Source organism: Hippocampus guttulatus, chromosome 3 (genome assembly GCF_054856545.1).
Source record: "Hippocampus guttulatus isolate MCC_2025c chromosome 3, RoL_Hgut_1.0, whole genome shotgun sequence".
In the NCBI taxonomy this organism is placed as follows: Eukaryota; Metazoa; Chordata; class Actinopteri; order Syngnathiformes; family Syngnathidae; genus Hippocampus; species Hippocampus guttulatus.
The window spans coordinates 13,065,885-13,087,228 of NC_141263.1; the positions used below are offsets into that span (position 1 = coordinate 13,065,885).

At 40.9% G+C, this 21,344-nt stretch overlaps 1 protein-coding gene across 1 annotated transcript; it reads right to left on the reverse strand.

Moving 5' to 3' along the window:
- Positions 1 to 5,597: 5,597 nt before the first annotated feature.
- stk33 (serine/threonine kinase 33) lies at positions 5,598 to 20,874 on the reverse strand. Its single transcript, XM_086108159.1, has 14 exons — positions 20,755 to 20,874; positions 13,153 to 13,257; positions 12,541 to 12,654; positions 12,108 to 12,212; positions 11,872 to 12,010; positions 11,494 to 11,576; positions 10,584 to 10,671; positions 10,318 to 10,393; positions 9,500 to 9,612; positions 9,270 to 9,355; positions 9,108 to 9,180; positions 7,973 to 8,115; positions 7,460 to 7,534; positions 5,598 to 6,316 (listed from the first exon to the last, which is right to left on the reverse strand). The coding sequence occupies exons 1-14, from the start codon at positions 20,872 to 20,874 to the stop codon at positions 6,182 to 6,184; spliced, it is 1,455 nt and encodes a 484-aa protein (XP_085964285.1). The 3' UTR covers positions 5,598 to 6,181.
- Between the last annotated feature and the right edge of the window lie 470 nt (positions 20,875 to 21,344).

Below are 21,344 nucleotides of genomic sequence, written 5' to 3' on the forward strand. Positions count from 1 at the left end.
AGCTTGAGGGTTCTGCGCAGTATCCTTGCTGTTCCCAGCACTACACATTTCTGGACTGGGATGTCCGATGTTGTTCCCGGGATCTGTTGCAACTACTCATCTAGTTTGGGGGTCACTGCCCCGAGTGCTCCGACCACCACAGGCACGACTGTCACCTTTACCTTCCAGGCTCTTTCCAGCTCCTCTCTGAGCCCTTGGTATTTTTCGAGTTTTTCAGTTATATATATATATATGTGTGTGTGTGTGTACATGTATACATGTATATAAGTATGTACTTTTCTGGTACTGGTATACAATGCAACCAACCAAGAAGAAAGTATGAAATGTGATTGTATAAACCAGCAGGGAAAATATAATTATGTTTCATGTTTGGCCAAACGATTTTGAAAAATAACACTGATCTGCATCCAAAAATAAACAAAAATGACATAAAGACATCATTTTCAAGATTTTTTTTTTTTTTGCACTGAAGACAATTTTGACACATATGCTCCAGTTTTTCGGTTACACAGTATCTGCTTTTAGTTTTTTTGTTTTGTTTTTAATGCATTTATGTAATTATTTTGTGGGCTGTTTTGCTATGCTACTAGGTAGCAACGCACGGGCTTGGCCACACAGTTAAAAGGGAACACTGCGCACTGCTAACTTTTAATGGTCCAAGAACATTACGTGAACTGCCAAGGGATTCATAGAACATAGTGTATCTATTAGGCCACTCCTAAGAGGAGATTTCACCTCACTTTGCTGCAAGGATAATTGGAGCATATAGTGTTCCATTAGCCTGCCATGCATGTTTTTGGAATGTGGGAGAAAACCGGAGTACCCGGAGAAAACCCACGCAGCCACGGGAAGAAAAGGCAAACCTGCCAGAGGCAGGAATTGAACCCTGCACGGTGATATTTATCTATCTATCTATCCATCTATCTATCTATTCCAATTTGACAGCTGCATTCTACTACATTAGCATGTTGATTTGAATTTGAGTAATTGTTCCTCCGCAGTCTCCTGCGTCAATGCCTGCACGTACTGTAGCTCAAATTTCTGAGAAAACCATTTGCCTTCTCCCTATGACTTGATGTTCGCATAATACTGAGAAATGTTGATGGAAATCTCCCGCTTTTCGTGACCACTCAGCCTCTCTTTCCATCAGCCCGAGTCGCCTTTTAAAAACTCCTTAATTACATCTGCTAATTATTTGCAGGGGAGGTACAGAAGCATACGAACGCGTTCGCCTGTGCTCGGAAGGCAACACAAACACGGAAGGGGATCAGGATCATCAGCATGTGTGATGAGCTCACACAGATAACGTGGCCACAACACTTCCATGACATTGTGGCTGTGTTACCTCATTACCGCAATGTCACAGCAGCAGTGTGGGGATGTTGTGTTTGGGCAAGTGGAGGGGGCCAATGGGGGCATAATAAAGGTGGCGTTCAAGGGGGTTGGGGGTCCGCTGCAGGTATCGGGCCTCTGCAGAAGAGCTGATTAATTAAAAGGAGCTCAATTAAGGTTACTGAGCTGATCCCCTCCCCACCCCTCGATTTGCTCATTGGATAAAAGTGGAAAGAGCAGAGGGGGGTTCAAGGGAGGGGAAGCATCCTTGCTTCTTTTGACATTAACACGCCTGCACTCGCTATACACACACACACACACACACACACACAGTGTTGACTCAGTGCAGTACACCCCACCTTGGCAGAGTGACAGTCTTCAGGGTCTCAAAAAGGGCCCACAGTGTTTTAATCCCTGCAGCCCATCAAGCCACCCACCCACACTTCCATCTGTCAGGGTGGAAGCGTTTGGGGGAAGAGGCACACGGGTACATCTCGTTCCATCCCGGCGGATTTTGTAATTTCCTTTGCCTGCTCACGTTTGCCAAAATTCACACCCCTAAATGAGCCACTGTGGCCTCAAGTCACTGAAAGCCTCCTCACCTTTTTTTTTTGAGGGGGTGGGGCAAAATACTTTGTGTCAGTACCATGATACATCTGGACCCACCTTCAAAGTAAAAGTGTCCAATTGTTCCAGATTTACTGGACGTCTGCTTTCCCAAGGAAGTTTGATTTTTTTGTTCCTTTAGTTTTCATTTAACATGTCAAAAAGACAACAGTGTGCTGAAGTCTTGTGTTGTCAGGACTAAACCTTAAGATCGTCTTAACGTTTACTCGATTAAACACTTCATTCCAAATGTTTTTTTTAAACAGGCCAAAATTTTAATAGAGAATGGACTGTGTATTTTTTAGCTTGGAATGAAGCAAGAATTAATAAAAGACTGCAAATTGCAGTGAAAAGTATTTCAAATATTGTTTGACATGAAAGTTCCACGAGTGTTTTGTTACAATTACAAAAAAGTACTGTAAGGACATTTTAAATATTATGGACAGATAAATGGTTTGAACTCCAGTTTAAACATACTTTTTTCATGCTTACATTTGAGCTCCCTAAAATATTTTTGAAATCATTTTTCATCTTATCTTAGTATCTTGGTAATGTTAGTAAACTGTCTTTTATTTTTATACTTTTTTTGGGGGGGCGGGGGGGATCTTTAATACAGTTCTTAAAGGTTTTCCTGCTTTGCCTTGTCTAGAATGTTCAATTCTTCTTCGTGACCAGGATCTTAACGAATGGTTGAAATAGTCACAGATGTGAATCGTTTTCAAATTACAATGGACATTAAAAGCTCATATCAAATGCTATGTTTTTATGATTCATAAAAATGTGGTTGCACAAGTATGTACAGGGGGTGTGGCTTTGTTCAGAATTAACATTCAAACTCATGTTAAATGGGAGTCAGTACACACCTGTCACCATTTAAAGTGCCCTCGATGAACACTCCACGAAGTTCTGTTGCTCTAGTAGGCTTTTCCTGACATGTTTTTGTTGTCCCATTTTATAGCTCAAGCCATGGTTTACAGGTTACCTTCATGGTCGAAAGTTTAAAAATGATTTATCTTGGTCTCATTTTTTTAATATTACAAAAACCTGGCATTTGAGCCTGGGTGTGTAGACTTTTTATATCCGCTGCATATTTGAAAAAGGAAAATCATTTGGGGTATATAAAACACAAAATGTGGATGCTGTAGTGATATACATTGAGATGAGAGATTAAAGCATAATCACTTTTTATACCTGGATTTTTATGAATAAGACGGGACGGCGTACATCTTGGCCATTTCTTTATTTTTAATACAAACAACAAAAAAAGCTGATTCGTTTGTGAGACAATGCACAGCATCACAGTTTGCCATTATACAATGTCCAAAATACAGGAAGTAAATTTCAGCATCATCTCCAGGAAATGAATTCAGCAACCTCAAAGAAGAATGACTCATACCAGTGAGAAAACACCAGCTTTCGCAATTACAATAAAGTCTTCAGAATCTTAATATTTCATGGTTTGCTCTCTCCGAACAAAACAGTGAGGAGAAAAGAACCCATTGAACTTTGATAAATGTTTTACAGCCGTCGTTTCTTGTGTGCAATACAAACAAATAGCAGCTTGTTTTTTTGAACACAGGCTTAAAAAAAAAAAAGAAAAAAAGGCCCCATTACTGGCACTCATTCACTTCCAAGATGCAAATGGACGGATTTGAAATTCAGCCTCTGTGTGTTCTGCTTGGCTACTTTAATGTTGTATCTATGCGAGGGATTATTCTCTCTACGGCGGAAAAAAACCTGTGCTTGAATGGAAGCGCCCTCAAAGTAGCTCCGGCTGCTTTCAACGGCCTCCAAACAAGATTAGAGCCGTGGTGCCCTCCAGTCCCAATCCTCTGCATTCACACGGAGCAGAACCAGCCTGTGTGACAGTCTTTCTGTTTTGACACCGAGTGGGAGCTGTGTTTGAAATTGAGAGGTCACCGCGTCAGAAGAAAAATCCCCATCGCCCGCCACAGTGTTGGGATATCGTTTCATTCAGGATCTGCGTAATTGGGTAAATGTTGCTTGATAAAACCATTATATTGAGTTTTTATCGAACAAAAGTGTCATTGTTCAAGATTTTGGCATACGGTCCCCTTCCAAAGTATTGGAACAGCAAGGTCACTTCCTTTAGTTTTTGTTGTATTCGAAAGACATTCGGATTTCAGCTTTTATTTCATTGACATGAAGATGTGTTAAACAACTCAGGACAGAGCACCTTTTGTTGCAAGCCACCCACTTCTCAAGTGAGCAAAAGTATTGGAGCATGTGACTAATGAGTGTTGTGAGTTGCTCAGGTGTTGCCTTTACGAATGATTGCTTCAATAACAGACAGCGCTTGCGTTTGACTTTGGGTTTCACCTGTGAAAACTGTGATTGCTGTTAAGCAAACATGAAGACCAGAGAGCTGTCAATGGGAGAAAAGCCAACCATTTGGAAGCAGAGCGAACAGGGAAAATGGCTCAGAGTTATTGCTGAAACACTGGGCATAGCCAATAGTACAACAATTTGGAATGTCCCGAAAAAGAAAGAAACTACCGGTGTACTGAGCATGGTCAGCCAAAGTGTATCAACCACAGTTGATGACAGAAATATTGTGAAGAAACAACCGGTCAGTGACATCACTGCCAACCTCCACAAGGCAGAGGTGAAGGGATCACAACCCACTGTTTGAAGAAGACCCAAGAAATAGACATTCGTTACAAGATGCAAACCAATCATGAGCAAAAAGAATTGGAAGGCCGGATTGGATTTTCCAAAGAATGTACAGAGATGAGCCACAAAAGTTTTGTAAGTTTTATGGACTGATGCGGCAAAGATTAACCTCTACCAAGTGATGGTGCGACCAAAGTATGGAGAAAGAAAGGATCTGCTTATCAGTGGCAATTTACAGAAAAATGCATCCAAACTCATTGGGAATAGCTTCGTCATGTAAAAAGACAATGACCCAAAAGACACTGCCAACACAACAAAGGACTTCACCAGGGCGAAAAAGTTCAAGAGAGCGTGCATTTCACCTCCTGCAGAGAGAAACCCCAAGAAGCTGAAAGTACCGGTAGCTGCAGTAAAGAGGCTTGATGCAGTTATTGCAAGTAAGGCTAATGCAAACAAATGTTAATGTTATTCACTCTAATCATGTCAGTTCCAAAAATGTTGAGAATTTGAAAAGTGGGTGGCTCTGTCCTGACTTGTTAAACTCATCTAGCTGTAAATACCAAGGAATAAAAACTGGACTTCTTAACATTGGTTTTGATCTGAAACCTAAACATCTTCAGTATACCACAAAAACAAATGTTGGTGTCCCAATACTTTTGGAGGGGTCTCATACTTGAGCAGAGCTGGGTGTCTGAGCTTGACTAGCATGCATTTTCAACAGTAAAACATCTTAATGTCATGAATATGAAGTTCTAGAGAGTAACCTTTGGGGCGTGAAATAGGAAGTCCTCAAAGGACATTTATGGAGACACAGAAAGTTGGATCAAGGATCCGAGTATAGAGGCGTAATCTATTTGTAACATTGAGCCTTTTTGGCACCCCGTACTTCCTGAATGCTAACATAATATAAACACATTTCTCATCAACAGCCTTTGCTGCTTTAAAATGAGTCATTTTCACATACCACCGTGGACAGTTGTTCGATATTCTCTGTATGTGAGAAGTGTATTTGAATACCTTAAAGAGTCCCTTGTGTTGTTTGGGCAGCCTGGCAACAGCCGATGGTGAAAAAGTAAACATTTGCGCAGTCAATCTGCTCTGTCCCGCAGATTGAGGCCCTTTGGCAAAAACAGGACAGCAGAGGAGAGATTCTGGATTCATACGGTAGTTATTAAGTGCACACACTGGCTTCGTCATTAGGTACATCTGAAATATATTTGTGACTCAAACATTAAAAACCGGTTGACAGTATGTACAGACTACAGGTACAGCCACAGTGATAAGTCTCTTGTTAAACAAACAGCAGCTCTCTGACAGTTTGAAAAGAGAGCATTTGAATCAAAGGCAGAAATTGAGCAAGTGTGCACGAACAGGCCACAGAGAGCATCGTACTATTTCTTTTTGGCATTGCCATTACAAGTGTATCTCTACTCATTCCCGCCGGATCGCATTATTTGTTCACATCCCTGTTAAACCGTATCATTAAATACAGGAAATCTCTTTCAAATCATTTTTTTCATCAAACACTTAATCTAGTTTTGAGGTCCTTCTTTGTTCTGTGAGGCACCTCTGTGCCTTTAGTCTTGATTTGACAGTCCCTGCCAGTCAGTCATACTTCTAGAGGAGATGGAGGAGATCTCTGTCCGTTTTGATGAGAGGCTGCTTTCTTCACCGAGTTGACATTTGTCTTGCGCTGAGACTTGCGCAACTTTACACTCGACTGTGGGCGGGGTTTCACGCCAGTCTGCGGGGATCAGATTCATATTCATCTTACGTAACACAATTGTCAATCACATTCATTTAAAGGGGAAAAAAACAGCAGCAACATGGTCATGTCTTCATTGCTTTAGTGAAAGGTTAATTTGGCACCATCTAGCGGTGAAAACAAAAGTAAGCAACATGCAGACTTGATGCTTCAACCCTTCTGTCCCCTAAAAAATGTAACATCCAAGAAAGGTTTTTACAAAAAAATGTACCAACATCTTTATCGTTGGTGTGAATTTGACCCCAGCAATTTGAAAAGGGTTAGAAATCAAGTTCCTGTGTGTCTGGTAAGCATATACCATGTTTGTACAAGCCTGGCAGCTTGATTCTGGCCGTCGGATCTGGCTTTGGATCTGTGGCCAGTCTAGCTTATCATGCCCTACTATGTTTGTTTGTCTACTACATAAGTAGCTTTTTGAACTTGAAAATCGCCCCCCCCCCCCAAAAAAAAAGACCTCAACCAGAACAGTTATGTAAAATGTTCATACTTTTCTAGTTTTTATACAGGTAACCCAGTCTATGTTTACCAAGTTGTCCGCATTTAAATAGTATGATAGGTTATGAAAGAAACAAAAAACCTTCCTAAAAACTTTGCTGTTGACCAGAAAAGACTGAAATTTTAAAGAGGGGACAGATCCTACATTCTTCAAAAACAAGCAGCCAAACAGGACATGTGTTTAAAAAAATGAATACAAGCCATTATAATTATAAAATATTAAATGGGCAAAAAATATCCAGATATTTCACATGTTTAGAGATTTCAAACACAGAATGGGGTCAAATTGACCTCCCACAAATAGTAAGTGGGTTAATAGGATCAAATGAACAAAAACAACTTTGGGCCATATTCTCCCTATAGTACGTAAGTCTTTATTTACTTTACGTGTCTGGCTTCCGCACCTTTTACCTACACACATTCTCCTGTAATGACTTCTAACACAAACACATAGGTGGCGCATGTGTGCGCAGCAAGCCAGGGAGTGTCGACTGTAAATCATGGCGCATGGAGTTTTCCCGAGACTTGTGAATGCCAGACAAATGTTGGCCGTCAATGAGCAACAACTAAGTAATGCACACTAGAGTGGATCTGAAAGAGTCAGTAAAAAAGTCCAACATACTGTACCTGTGGTGTGGTGGCCTGAACTGCCCCGGCAATGATTTTCTCTTTTTCCTGTTGATGGCCGCTGCCCTCTTTGGTCTTAAGAGTAACAGACAAGGGTACAAACCATAAATAAAAAGGGGGCAGGGGACCAATTTTTTTCACATCCTGCTACACCACTCCACAAAGTGTTGTGAAAATAGCTTTTGTAGTTTGGTGCATAATCCTACGTAATAAACAAATGCTTTAAATGAACTCAAATAAAGTTTGTCCTCTCTTGTAGTTTTTCCACTTTGAGGGAATTTCCGTTTTATCTGGTTGTGTACCTGTCGGCGGAGTGAAAGTGATATATTATGTTTGTGAATTGGAACTGCTAAGCACGGCATCCTTTATCATTCGAATGTAAAATGCGTATGCAGCTGACTGAAAGGCAAGTCGTTGTTTTAAATGGAAATTTGATATCATGTTTACACGAGAGCCATACAGATCCCCAGTAAGGAAATGCACGTGTGGATCTAGTGAATGAGTGTAAAGTACCAGTTTGTTGGACGTGGAAGGAGTGCAGCAAGAGTCATTGAGATCATCATGATTCAAGCCGTTGCTTTTGACCTTGGGTGACACTGGTGAAGCAGTTCTGGCAACACGGGAGAGGTCCTGGGTTGGGTTTGGGTCCTGCGTACCTGTCATGGATGGCAGCAGAAGATGGCCTTGAAACTGGTTCGTTTGTTTGAGGAATGTGGTGCTGTACTGACAGAGTCTCTGCGTGTTTATGATGGCCAATCTTTATTGAATTTTCAACACAACGTCGGACATTCTGATACGTATTCGGGTCGAACAGGGTTGGGAGAAGACGCTGCCCTCGTTCCGACATCTTCTGCATTCACGTTCTTCATTCATTGTGAATGCCTTGCCACGGCAAAAGCGGCAGTCGGCTGGTGAAGCTAAAGCAGAAGCTAAAACCATTTTTGTCATCGGTTCTTTCCCGAATGCATGGATTTAATTTGACGTGGCGCTTCCTGGATCCTGTCAATTTCTGCCTGGCACCAGTCGTCAGCTTTACTGTGGCTCCTCGGCTTTGCTGCCCTCCGCACTTCGACGTCGACCTCCAGCTCCCGAGGGAGCTTCCCCTGAGCTTGTCGATCAAAAGAGCCATGTAGTCCCGCTACTCCCATAAGGATCGCTTTTTTAAATGTCCAGTCATCAACTTTTATCCTGAGGGAGTCCTTCCTTTCCAATGACCTGCATTTCCTCTATCTGACGGAGACTTGGACGAGTAGCGCTGAGTGCACTTTTTTGCTGAAATTATTGCCACCTGACTGTACTTTTTGACTCCCGAAGGACATGGGGCCTTGGTGGTGGTAGAACGGTGACTATGTATAAAAACAAGTTTAAATGTTAACGGTGTATATTCGCCACATCGATCACCGGCTTTGACATCACCTTCTTTGAAACGGGCCGAGGCGTCCAGTCATTTACCGGCCTCCCAAATACAGTACTTTGTATAACTGCTGTGGCTGTGTTCAGAATCACATTCACACATTAACATTCATTGAATGGGAATCAACGCACAGTTACCACCCAGAGCCTCTGATAAATTCCAAATAAAGTTTAGAAGTTCTAAGTAGGATGTGCAACGGGTATTTTTGATTCATTTCAAGTTAAATGATCTTACTCTTCTCCTGTTCGTGGAAGTTGTGCATCATCTCCAGTGCGTTGAGAGGCATCGCGGGCGTGCTGGTGTCACCCTGTAAACAAAGTAACTAGTGAGCATCCCTCATTCCATTCCCGGCGGTGCTTTGTGACTGCAGTCAGAAGAGTCGGTCGGGTGTCTTACTGTAATCCACGGGTTGTCCCGTAACTGATTAGCTGACATGCGGTAAGCAGGGTTTTCTTTCAGGAGGCACGTCACTACTGTTTTGGCTGTTGACAAAGTCAAGTCATTCAGGGCATTTGTCAAACCTTGTCTATGACACAAAAGTTCCCCTCTTATTTGAACATCAATGTACTGTATTTTGCCTTTAACTTGTGAGTCTTTAGAAACGGACATTTGTGATAAAGTGTCACCTGCATCGCTGACTGTGTCCCAGATGGGTGAAGAAAATTGGACTCCTATTGTTCTAATCTCCTTAAGTCGGTTTTCTTTTGATTTGGATATAAATGGAGGCTCCCCGCACAGCCTGTTGGAGGAGACAGATGAGACTCATGTATTCATAGTCCATGGATGCATGAAGAGTGTATGTATGTGAATATTGTATATATGTACGCCTTATACACACGTACATGTTTGTCTATAAACACACTTTGTCATTTTCGTCTCATGTGAAAACCAGAGTAAAAGCATATTTAGATTTTTGCGCGTATACATGGCTTTTACAAACCAGAATACTGACAATATTCGCCAATATTCGGATTTAAAGGCTTATTGACTGCAGCTAAACATAGTCACTATATTTTGCACCATTCTGCAGGATATTCACGCATAATCTATGCCATAGATTCTCCAAACACATTTTATGTGCCTCGTTGTTGGCTGCGAGTGCATACAGGTCACAAAGAGAAAAGACTGGGGGGGGGGGGGGGGGGGGGGGTCAGACGTGAGACTCAGCACGTAGACTAGAGCGCCTCATTTTCAGCCATGAGTGTTCGCACTTCATCAAGAGAAAGGCAGAAGTGCGAGGGCGAGCTGGGGGGATGGGATGGTTGGGGTGTAGCGGGGCATGGGTATTCGGGGGGGAATGCGATGTAACAGCCAGCATGTGGACTCGGTCTTCACGCTGGCATGGGCGGCTATAGCGCGCCTTCTTGTTGGCCATAAGTGGTGAACTTCAACTCCAAATTTGGCCTGGGTATGAATAACATAAGCCTTCACTGTGTATACTTACAAAATATACATAATGACTCCTACGCTCCACATGTCACACCAGTGTGTGTAACCGCGTTGGCTCATCATTTCAGGAGCTATAATTAGGGAAATGGAATTATTTGAAAATGGCAATATCACATTTACAATCCCAGCTCATTAAGTTCCACCACAGGCCTCCCGGCGGTAGAATCAAAGACAGCTGCAGGCGTTCACGCTGCAGCTCATACCACCCTTGCTATCGTCATGATGATCATCACTGTGAGGGAATGCAATTGTCATACATACCCATATAGACTGGAGTGCCACAAATGTCTGACAGAATATTATCACTTCCAACACCCAAAGTCTTCACTGATAAGCCAAAGTCTGCAACCTGGTTGGAGAAAAGCAAATCATCTCATTGTTCCATAGGGATCTGAGAAAAAAATGTTTTGTTGTCTCGTCTTTGTACGACAAGTCCAGTGTGCATTGGCCAGTTTACGCTTCCATATTGTTCTGATTGTATTTGACCCTTTTTGACATTTGATCGCAGTAGAAACACCCTAAAATGCCATTCTTTTAACCTGAAATGTGATAACCTTTCTTGAAATGCACAGAAATGAAAATATTTAAATGCCATTCTTTTGTACAGGTGCCGCAAAGTTTATGTCCACTGAGGTTGTACTGGGTCAGATTTGCAGCCCCGATGAGGGGTCCAGGAGTATCCAACAATATTGTAGACTGCAGCAACAACAGATATTCAGATCCTCAGAACTTACAGTTTGACTACTATGCTTTTCCTAAACTCCATTCAAATAATTACATAGTTTAAAAAAAAAGCCTATTCACACATAATAAGGAAGCTGGCATGAAAGCCATTTCTTTGCAATGTTTTTTAGGTTCACAAATCAGATCATGTAACTCAAGCAGACAAAGATAACACGTCTTTCTCCCAAATTGTATATGTTTAGAAATGCTCCCTTTCAACCTGCATGGCCGGTATTGCATTGTTGGCTTGTTATGAATGCTGAGCTCAGCTGGTAGTTTGTTTGAAGACACTGCCTTTACTTTTGTACAGGTGTTTGACACCAGAGGGAGCCTGTCATAATGAGATCTAGTTATTGCTAAATATAGTGGAAATGGTGGGTGAAGCATATTCAAATACAGGAGGAGACAGAAGCTTTGGTGTATAGTTTTAGAATAATTGTAACCTTACCTTAATGTCAAGCCTGCCATTGTAATCATCAAGAGAATTTTTCACCAAAATATTCTCAAGTTTCAAATCCCGATGCATTATGTCTGCAAGTTGAAAGAAGCATATTATTATTACACCCACATACAGTATATAATTACTTGACATAAACATGCAATGTATCCTACCGGCCTAAAGCCACTGATTGCCTCACAACAGTGAGGGACCACTGAGGTCAACAAACCAAATTTGACGACATACGACTAAAAGCAGTCCCTTGACACTTAAAAAAAGTTGTTTGCTGTTTTTTTCCGAATCCAAGCATCGGGGTGTCACAAAGCTTCACATCAATGCTTAAAGAGGTGCACTGGTTCAAAGTATCAATGAAGAGAAACGTGTTACTTTTTTTGTGAAGGTAGGTGATGGCGTCAGCTAAGCATCCAATAATGTGTCTCGCCTCCTCCTCAGGAAGGAACTGTTTCTGCTGTAGCACTTGCTTCAGTTCACCTCCCACACACAGCTCAGTGATCAAATATGTCATCTTGGGAGGAAGCATAGATGCACCTCACGACCCAAAGTCGAAATATGTCTGAACGTCCCTGGACATGATGATAAATGCAAACGACGGCAAAGCTTACCTGGGCGGTCTCATAGATCTCCTCCAGGCGTAGTATGTGAGGGTGGTCGACTTGTTTGAGTATTTTGATTTCTTGCTCCAGCATCTTGATCTTTGTACTTCCCGGCTAATTAATTAATAAAAACACAGTAATGACCAACATTAACATACAGTAGTGTAGTAGGTTCGAGTGAACATCAAAAATAAGGCAAAAGTATATTGAATATTATTTTAAGCCACCGCAACATTATCAATCACTAAAACGTTATTAAGAGCGCTTTTAATACATAAAAATGCAATGCAAAAACACACACGCAAACATACACAAGATAAATAGGTAATGGATCCAGTGACCTAAGGACCTGAGGCTTGTGCACACTTTGAACATTACCGCTGCACATACATTTCACATACCACACAGGATTAAACACTTCATGCCATTTTATGATACTCACTTCTGCCTTGCAAACCGTCTTGATGGCCCATTGGGTCTGTGTCCTAATATGTGTGGCTTCGTACACCACCCCGTAACTTCCGTGGCCCAGTTTCTTTCCAAACATGTATATATCCTATGGGGATGAGAAAATATCAAAATTTATAATCTCCATTTGCTTCAACTCACACACGTCAGACAGCAAATAATTTTTACTGTGATATTTTATTGGAATGAAGGATCATTAAACTGCTTTGGATTAATCATTAACCAGAATTCCGTATGCGCTGTGCCAATTTAAAATGCTGACAACGTATTGGTTCCCGCCCCCACCCGCCCTTCCCAACCCCACCACCACCACAATCTGCGGAACTACAGAATATAGCAATTTCTATTCAAATGACAAATGATGAGTTTGCGTCTGCATTTGGTTTCAATCTCAGGTCTAATTAACCCACTCATTATCTGTGTTCACGCAAGGCTAGCCAATAGTGCTTTGTGTGTACAAGTAATGTGAGCTCCTGTATACAGCAACAAAATGAACTTTTGATACATATGGCCTGTACTGCAGATGTAAAAAGGTTGTGTGACTGTGACTGATTTATGTAAAAAATAAAATAAAATCTCACTTTACCTCCACGTCGCCATCCCCAACCAGACGAATGTGAGGCACATCCCTCTCCGAGATGCCCTTAGCCGCTGTGTTTTTCCCGAAGCCACTAACTGCTGCCTCTGCCATCTAGAGACAGAAAAACAGTGCTGTTATTTTTCTTTGTCATGTCTTAATTGGTTTATAATGACTGTTTTAGTGCTAATCAATTAAAACAAAAGTATCTGAAAAAAATAGTGTAATTGTTTTTCAAGTAGTGCTACACTGTTTAGTGTTTTATATGTTTAGTGAGGGGCGGCCCGGTAGTCCGGTGGTTAGCACGTCGACTTCACAGTGCAGAGGTACCGGGTTCAATTCCAGCTCCGGCCTCCCTGTGTGGAGTTTGCATGTTCTCCCCGGGCCTGCGTGGGTTTTCTCCGGGTACTCCGGTTTCCTCCCACATTCCAAAGACATGCATGGCAGGCTGATTGAACTCTCTAAAATTGTCCCTAGGTGTGAATGTGAGCGTGGATGGTTGTTTGTCTCTGTGTGCCCTGCGATTGGCTGGCAACCGATTCAGGGTGTCCCCCGCCTACTGCCCGAAGACGGCTGGGATAGGCTCCAGCACCCCCCGCGACCCTAGTGAGGATTAAGCGGTTCGGAAAATGGATGGATGGATGTTTAGTGAGGTTATTTCCAAGGGATAATACAGAATATTGTCACCTTCTTAAAATAATAGCCAAAATGAATATTTTGACTTCTTTTTTGCCATAAACTTCTCCATTCTAAGCTAAAAAAGATCGTCCCATACTACTCCACAAATGAAATAATTATTATAAATAATGAGTATTTGGTTCTGTTTATTGTTTTCTGAGAAAAAGACTTTATTTTAGGCCAATAACAATATAAACTACATTGAATTGTCACAAAATTTGTGAGATCACAATACTGACTAAAAATTCACCAGCACTTTGTAAACTCATCAACAACAGCAATTGCTCCTACTTATCCTACAGAGACAGTATAAATGTATCTGATGTTGGTGAATGTACATTTGAGATATCAAGGATGGGATGCATAGTAATATGAAACAAAATGTTGTCCTCCCCTAAATTAATGAGGTTGGTCTGTATTTGGTTTTAGTGGTTCCATCAAGATTGTCATCTCGATATGATTCCAGCATGCAAGGAGGGGTTGCCCTGCTGTCAAGACTTGGAATCGACTTCCTTTAGCTTCAAGACACCCCAGTGGCTTTATAAGATGGGAGCCTGATCTGGTGAGTGACGTGGGAGCCAACAAATGAGTGTAAAGCTACATTAGTTAGGTTTCTTTTGCAGCAGACACATTGCACTTTGTTCACTTATTTCCATGTGTAAAATGATGACAAACGTTGGACATTGTCTTTCAGACACTCTTTCTTCCTGCCTTGCCACAATATTTCTACGCGGACTAGTGTGTGAGTATGCAAAAGAGTAGAGAAATTTTCACTGCAAATACTTTGTGCTCAAATTATTCCAGTTATTCGATTCATAGTTTTAGCTCAAAAATAGATTCAAAACTATCCATAGGTGGCAAAGTGAGTATGACTGCCATCCAGACCATAGATGGATGGAAACATAATCTTCAAGAGTGGTTGGTCTGTGGTAACTGTGAAAAATGCCTTGAACTGCTAAAGCAGAACTTTTTGCAATGTGGTGTAAAATCACCACCTCTGAGTAAGCAAACTACATATTTAATATCTGACAACACACTTTCTAGATCAGGTTTCAGTTCAAACGAAAAGGGTACTAACCCATGCTTTGAAAAAAAGGACCTGTTCTCCGATGTACGTAACTTACAGTATGCAGGTATGTGTCGGGATTTTTTTTCTTATCAGCTCAAACGACATTCTTGCGTTAGCTATGTTAATTAAATGAGTAACTCTGACTCAATCTCACACTTAATACCTTTAGTGTAGCTTGTCATTTTTTAATCACTCGTCTATGACCAAACTGCTGTCTCTGTCTGAGCCTATATTAACTTGAAGTGCAATTTAACCACCTTGAAAAACAGTCTCTGTAGCCAAATTAAATGTAAAGCAATTATCAAGTGATGACTGGGCGCAATGAAGTGGATCCACCATGCGCAAAGCAATTAATTATTAACAAGGAAGCTGTGTCTTTAACCTCTTCACTCTGGTGCATCATTTTAGCCCTGACAGAGCTCTAATAACAGGCCTGTCTTTCCCATTATCTCCTGTCTATTTTCACGTCAAAATGATTGTGACAGCCTCTGGAAATTCCAATCACTACAATCATATCTCATTTGTGCAAGGTAGATGCGTGTGATAAGTGTATCAGTGAGGTGGTGGAAACCAGAAGAGGCAGGTTCTGGGTACTTCCGGTGTTGCTACGGATAGGGTGATGGCTCTTTTAGTCTCAGTTCCTCAGTTAAATGGGATTGGGTTACCTATTCAGAATTATCCAATAACTGATTAAAATGCCTGAGGCAATATCCAAATGGCATAACTATACAGTTTCAGAAGAGCGCTAATATCACACTTAAATACACATGTGATGCAACATAATAATAATAATAAAAAAACATCACATACCTCTGAGCAAAAATAATACAAAGAAAACAGTATTTTGAAAAAAAACTTGCAATGTGTCATTTGTAGCTCTTCACAGTTCAAGGAATAAAATGGTGTTTCCTGAAATTCAATGTAATGAAGAGGCTGTAAAATTCTCTGACTCATATGATTTGTCCTTGCCTGCATGATTATATTTTATCCCTTTTTTTTTAAATGTCCCTAAAATAGGTTAGTTAAAATATATCATTTTTATTCATTTATGAAACAATTGGTTATTCAATTAATAACACATTATACACATCCTTTTCTAAACAAATGGTACATTAATACCCATCCATCCATCCATCCATCTTCTGATCCGCTTTATCCTCACAAGGGTCGCGCTGGAGCCTATCGCAGCTGTCTTCGGGTAGTGGGCAGGGGACACCCTGAACCGGTTGCCAGCCAATCACGGGGCACACAGAGACAAACCATCCGCGGTCAAACTCACACCTAGGGACAATTTAGGGTGTTCAATCAGCCTGCCATGCATTATATTACTTTTTGGGGTGAAATGTGGGAGGAAACCGGAATACCCGGAGAAAACCCACGCAAGCATGGGGAGAACATGCAAACTCCAGGAAGGCTCTGGGATCGAACCCACGACCTTGGCACTGTGAGGTGGACATGCTAACCACTGGGTCACCCGGTACATTAACAATAATGAAAAATATTAACATTAAAATGATCATTATTGTATTATCAGCAACATTCCTTAATAAATAAAGAGCGGTGCTCGGGTTTACCCCTGGCTCATTAAGGCATCTTTGAAGTTGAACTGTCAATCTCGTACTTTTTACCTCATTTATTCAATCCGATAGGTTAATGATTTTGATAGACAGAAGCTGCGCCCAATCACGTGTTACATCTATGTCCGAATAAGGTGCAGGCCGTGTCCTAGTTTATACCGGCTATTTTGCCGAGTCGAATGAACAAATATATTTTAACTAGCCCTTACGAGATGAGTTGGGTTACAGGTGACAAAAAGCTTATTTCTTCCGAGGAAGTGTCAACCTACCAGTGTTGTTCCAGCTCGTCTTTTCACGACTAAAACAACAACGCCAATAAGAGGACACCAAATCGATGGCATGTTTCACTCGCTTGAAGCCACATTTCTCGGCCAGCCAGCGCGAACCTGGGCAAGGCGCTCCGCCGAACAAAGGTAGCATAAAAAAATACATAACAACAAAGACAGCCGTGACGTCATAATCACGTTGCGTCAACAAACTGCTATTTTTGATCGTTTTGTCCTTCATGAAATACATCACGGCGATTCGGCGAGCAACTCGAGTGAAACTATACCAGCTGACTACCAACCAGGTAAAGTCCATTGCCACTAACTACACACACAAGCGTACGCAAAATATTCTTATGACTCAGGTAATGTCAAGTAAACACGTCGTTGATAGTGTCAACTGTGCATGTGTATCTATTCATAGATACAGTTGGGTTGGTACCTTTACATAGGAATGTAATTAATTCAATGACCAAGCTAGTCAAATTTATCGTGTGACAAATACATTTTCCAAATTGAAAGGAGTTGATATTTTATTATTCTGTTGAACCTACTGAAAACATATGCTTTATAGAATTGCAACTTTGTAATTGTATGCAAAATAAATAACTGGAACATATCAATTTAAGAACATAGAAACTGCATGTCTGCCTCACAGAGATCATGTGCCCCGGTCATCCTGTGTGGAGTTTGCATGTTCTCTCCGTACCTGCGTGGATTTTCTCCGGGTACTCCGTCAGGTGTGATTGTAAGTGTGAATGGTTGTTTGTCGTGTGCAATGTGATTGGCTGGCGACCAGTTCAGGGTGTATCCAACCTACTGTCCGAAGTCAGCTGGGATAGGCTCCAGCATGCTCCCAACTTTATTAGTCAGGATAAAGCGGTTCAAATAACGGAGAAACAAAACTATCTTCATAAATCAAATTCAGTTTAAGTGTAATGGCATAACAATCCATCACCATTCATTCAGTTCTGAGCTCTGCTGGCCGAAACGATATCATGAGCGCTGACCAACGTCTCCAACCTAACTAAATTGTTTCCATGGCCTTTCGAGACTTTCAGACTCTGTATGAATGTGTATGTACGTGTGTGTGTGTGTGTGTGTGTGTGTGTGTGTGTGTATATATATATACACACACACACACACACACACACAATTGTATTAAAAAATACATTTCTGAGTCATTCTTGCAACGCTGGGACGGCACAGCTGGGTTTCCAAAGCAGCCACTTTATAGCAGCGGCATTGATTTTCGAGAAAAGTCACCATGGTCTCTAGAAAAAAAAACATATAGTAGAGGAGGCATTATAGCTGCTTCAAAATATTGACGATACTGAGTGGTCTCTGAAAGGCTCAGCTGATTCAAACAGCGAGTCTGAGCGAAAGCACTCCCCCCACCGCCTTTGCTTTTGAGAATTTGTGAATGCCGAATCTCAAGTATGCAGTGGTTTCACTGTATAATTTCAAATATGCACTCTTCTTGCACAATCGCTCCCCTCGCGTAGGTCCAATTCCTTTACAGGGTGTTTAATAAGGCATGAGGATAAGCAGTTTGGAAAATGGATGGATTGATTTACTCGTGTGCCCTTTATGTATCAACCTAGTTTAATTTGATTTAAAAAAGTGTAAAAGTCAATTGTTGCAATGCTTTGTTATTATTGGGCCAAAACTGACCTAAAAGTAGCAGAGAGAAGTAGACAAAATAATTACAACTAATCATATTTGTTCCCTTTGCAGGAAAAATAAAACAAGCAAAGAGCAAACATCCGTGTCGCGCCAAGCAGACTCTGACTGAGCTCTGTCTCATCTCCAGTTTCGGCAGGAAGTAATTGGAGCCCATACTTCATTCGAGTCCGTTCACTCTCCATCATCCCGTCAGACAGCAATTACTGTTTATTTACACTCTACATGGGTTGAAAAAGCATTGTGCTTGGTTACGGCCGGTGAGTGCGGGACATTCTTGTCCAAGCACACTTTGAAACAAATAGACCATGAACTTACAATGGTTAGCCTTGATTGTCTGACTTTCTTTCCCCATCAACTCGGGAATATGAATATTTACTCTAGAACTATGTGAATGCATATCTTTGAAAAAGTAAAAAGAAAACAAAATGCCTCTAATATGCGTTTGTCACAATTTTCCAGAAATATTAAACATACGGTGGGTATAAAAAGTCGACATACCTCTGTTTCAATGCCATGTTTTATGACATCAAAAAATGATCAAGATGGATTGTTTCAAAATGTTTTCCACCGATAATGTAACCTAAACCCGTAAAACTCTTGATTTTTGGAGGGGGTTCTTTTTTTCAAAGGCAAACTAAAACAACAACAACAAATGTATGTTTTTTTGTTTTGCTTTGGGGGTTTTTGTCAGGGTTCGTTAAAGGTTGCAAAGACATTCACTCGACGCTTGCAAACAGTTTGAATGTTTTTCTTGTCTCCATCAAATTTTGAACATGTTCAAAAGTTCAACCTGAAGAAAAACAATGCATGATGCTCATTCTTTTGCATAATTGACAAACGTACATTTTGTAATTATGGTGAAAAAAGTTTGAAATCTTTTATCTTGGTCTCATTTTTGAACATGGGTGTGTAGAATTTTCCGATCCATTGTAATTGATCAGTCAGCGGCATGTGGAAATGAAACTTCAATCTTATACTAGCCAGGCCGACTGCATTTCAATCTCAGTCACATTATCGAGCTAACACTTTAATTATTGTACAGACTCTCTGGAGGTTTGTTTTCTTTAATAGCTGAACGCATTTGGTTCTAGCAGCACTTTGGCTGTAAAATAGCAGCCACTAAAATACAGCAGCAACATCAAACAAAGTCTCTCTTCCTAACTGCAATTAACGTGTAAACTCAATCAATTTAGCTGGAGTCCAAAAGTTACATTTCCCAAATGTGGAACTTAATCATTTATTGACAGCTTGGCTTTGATGACAAATGATAAACTTCACAGTCCTAATGAAGCGTGGAATTACATTACCTGATGAGGCAAGAAATTGCATGTTTAGAATGCAAATATAGCACTCATCTTCGTCACCAAGTGATGAGGTGAAATCTAATATCATGCAGGCAGATTATCAAAGCTTGCCGTCTAAATCTGATACAGCGAGGACGTCACGCTGAAGCGCCGAACATCACTGAGGAAAATGTAGTGGACATTTCATTTGGTACACCAGTGTAGTCAAACTCTTCCGATGCAATAAAACAGTGCAAATTCATTTCATTGAATTTTGCTCGCCGTAGTGAACTAGATAATAGAGGGAAACTATTACAAATAGGATCTCAGGATAATACAATCAAGTCCAACTCCACCACCATTCCTCCAAAAAGAGCCGTCAAGTTTTACTGCCACGTTCACTTGTAGTTTACTGTCAAACTAAACATCAAAGAATTACTTGTTTTGTGTTTAATAGAACCACATAGCTTTGCCCCAATAAAGTCCATTTGGCTTGAACTTAGAAAACAGTACAAACACCAGACGGGTTAACAAATAGCATCGGTGTCGTGTTGAAACCCTTGAGCAACAGATATTTGAACACACATAGTGACACAACACACATAGACAGACAATATAACAACACTCACAGGTATTTATTCTTTATCCTTTACAAAAATGTACGAATATTATTGCACTGCAGCTTACTGAGTCATTTGTGAAACTCGCTGTGTCTGTCTATATAACACTGCCGCCAGGTGGCCAAGCCACACACATTATGTTACGTACACATGATATTCCATTGTTCCATAATATGTTTTTATAACGTACACTATTATTGCAAAACACAAATTACTTTGTTTTTTTTGTGGAAGCTATCACGGATTGCTGGACTTTCCATTCATTTCAGTAGGGAATACTGATTCGAAATCTGAGTGTTTTGAGTAATGAGCATGGTCACAGAATAAAGTAAACTTATATTTAAAATTAACTATACAATATTTATAATCAATCATAATTTCCTCCTTCAATGTGATGATCGAATCGGTAATCGAGTATAATTTTTTTCAAACCTTCTGATCGCTGATGGACCCCAAAAACCCTGATTGCATCAAGTCCATCCATCCATCATCCGAAGCGCTTATCCTCATGAGGGTTGCGCGTGTGCTGGAGCCCAGGGACGGGTTGGCCATCTGGAATTTCAGGAAAATATGTTAGTATTCCCGAACGGCCGGTGTATTTCTGCGCATCCAAGCCGTCACCCCTTGCAACCCTTCCCATCGCCGATCATTTTTTGGCACGTAACTGCCGCACCTTGTCGCCGACGAAGTGTCGGCGCATGACGGCCGAACGATGATAACTTTTTAATGCATGATGGCTGCACCCATTCCGTCTTGCAACACCAACCCGTCTACGATTATTTTTCAGCAAATATTTCCGGCCTGAATTTTGTTCCCAGCATTTCCCAACTGCAGCCCATATTTTAGGGCTGGGCAATGTGGCTGAAAAGTGTATCACAATGTAAGTATATCGTATTGGTTAATATCGATCATGATTGATTTCAAAAATAGATATCTTTTTTTACTATTCAAAATAACGCGGAGATAAATGACTGAATTAGTTTTATTTTAACATGTAATATAGAACCTTTAATTAAGAGATC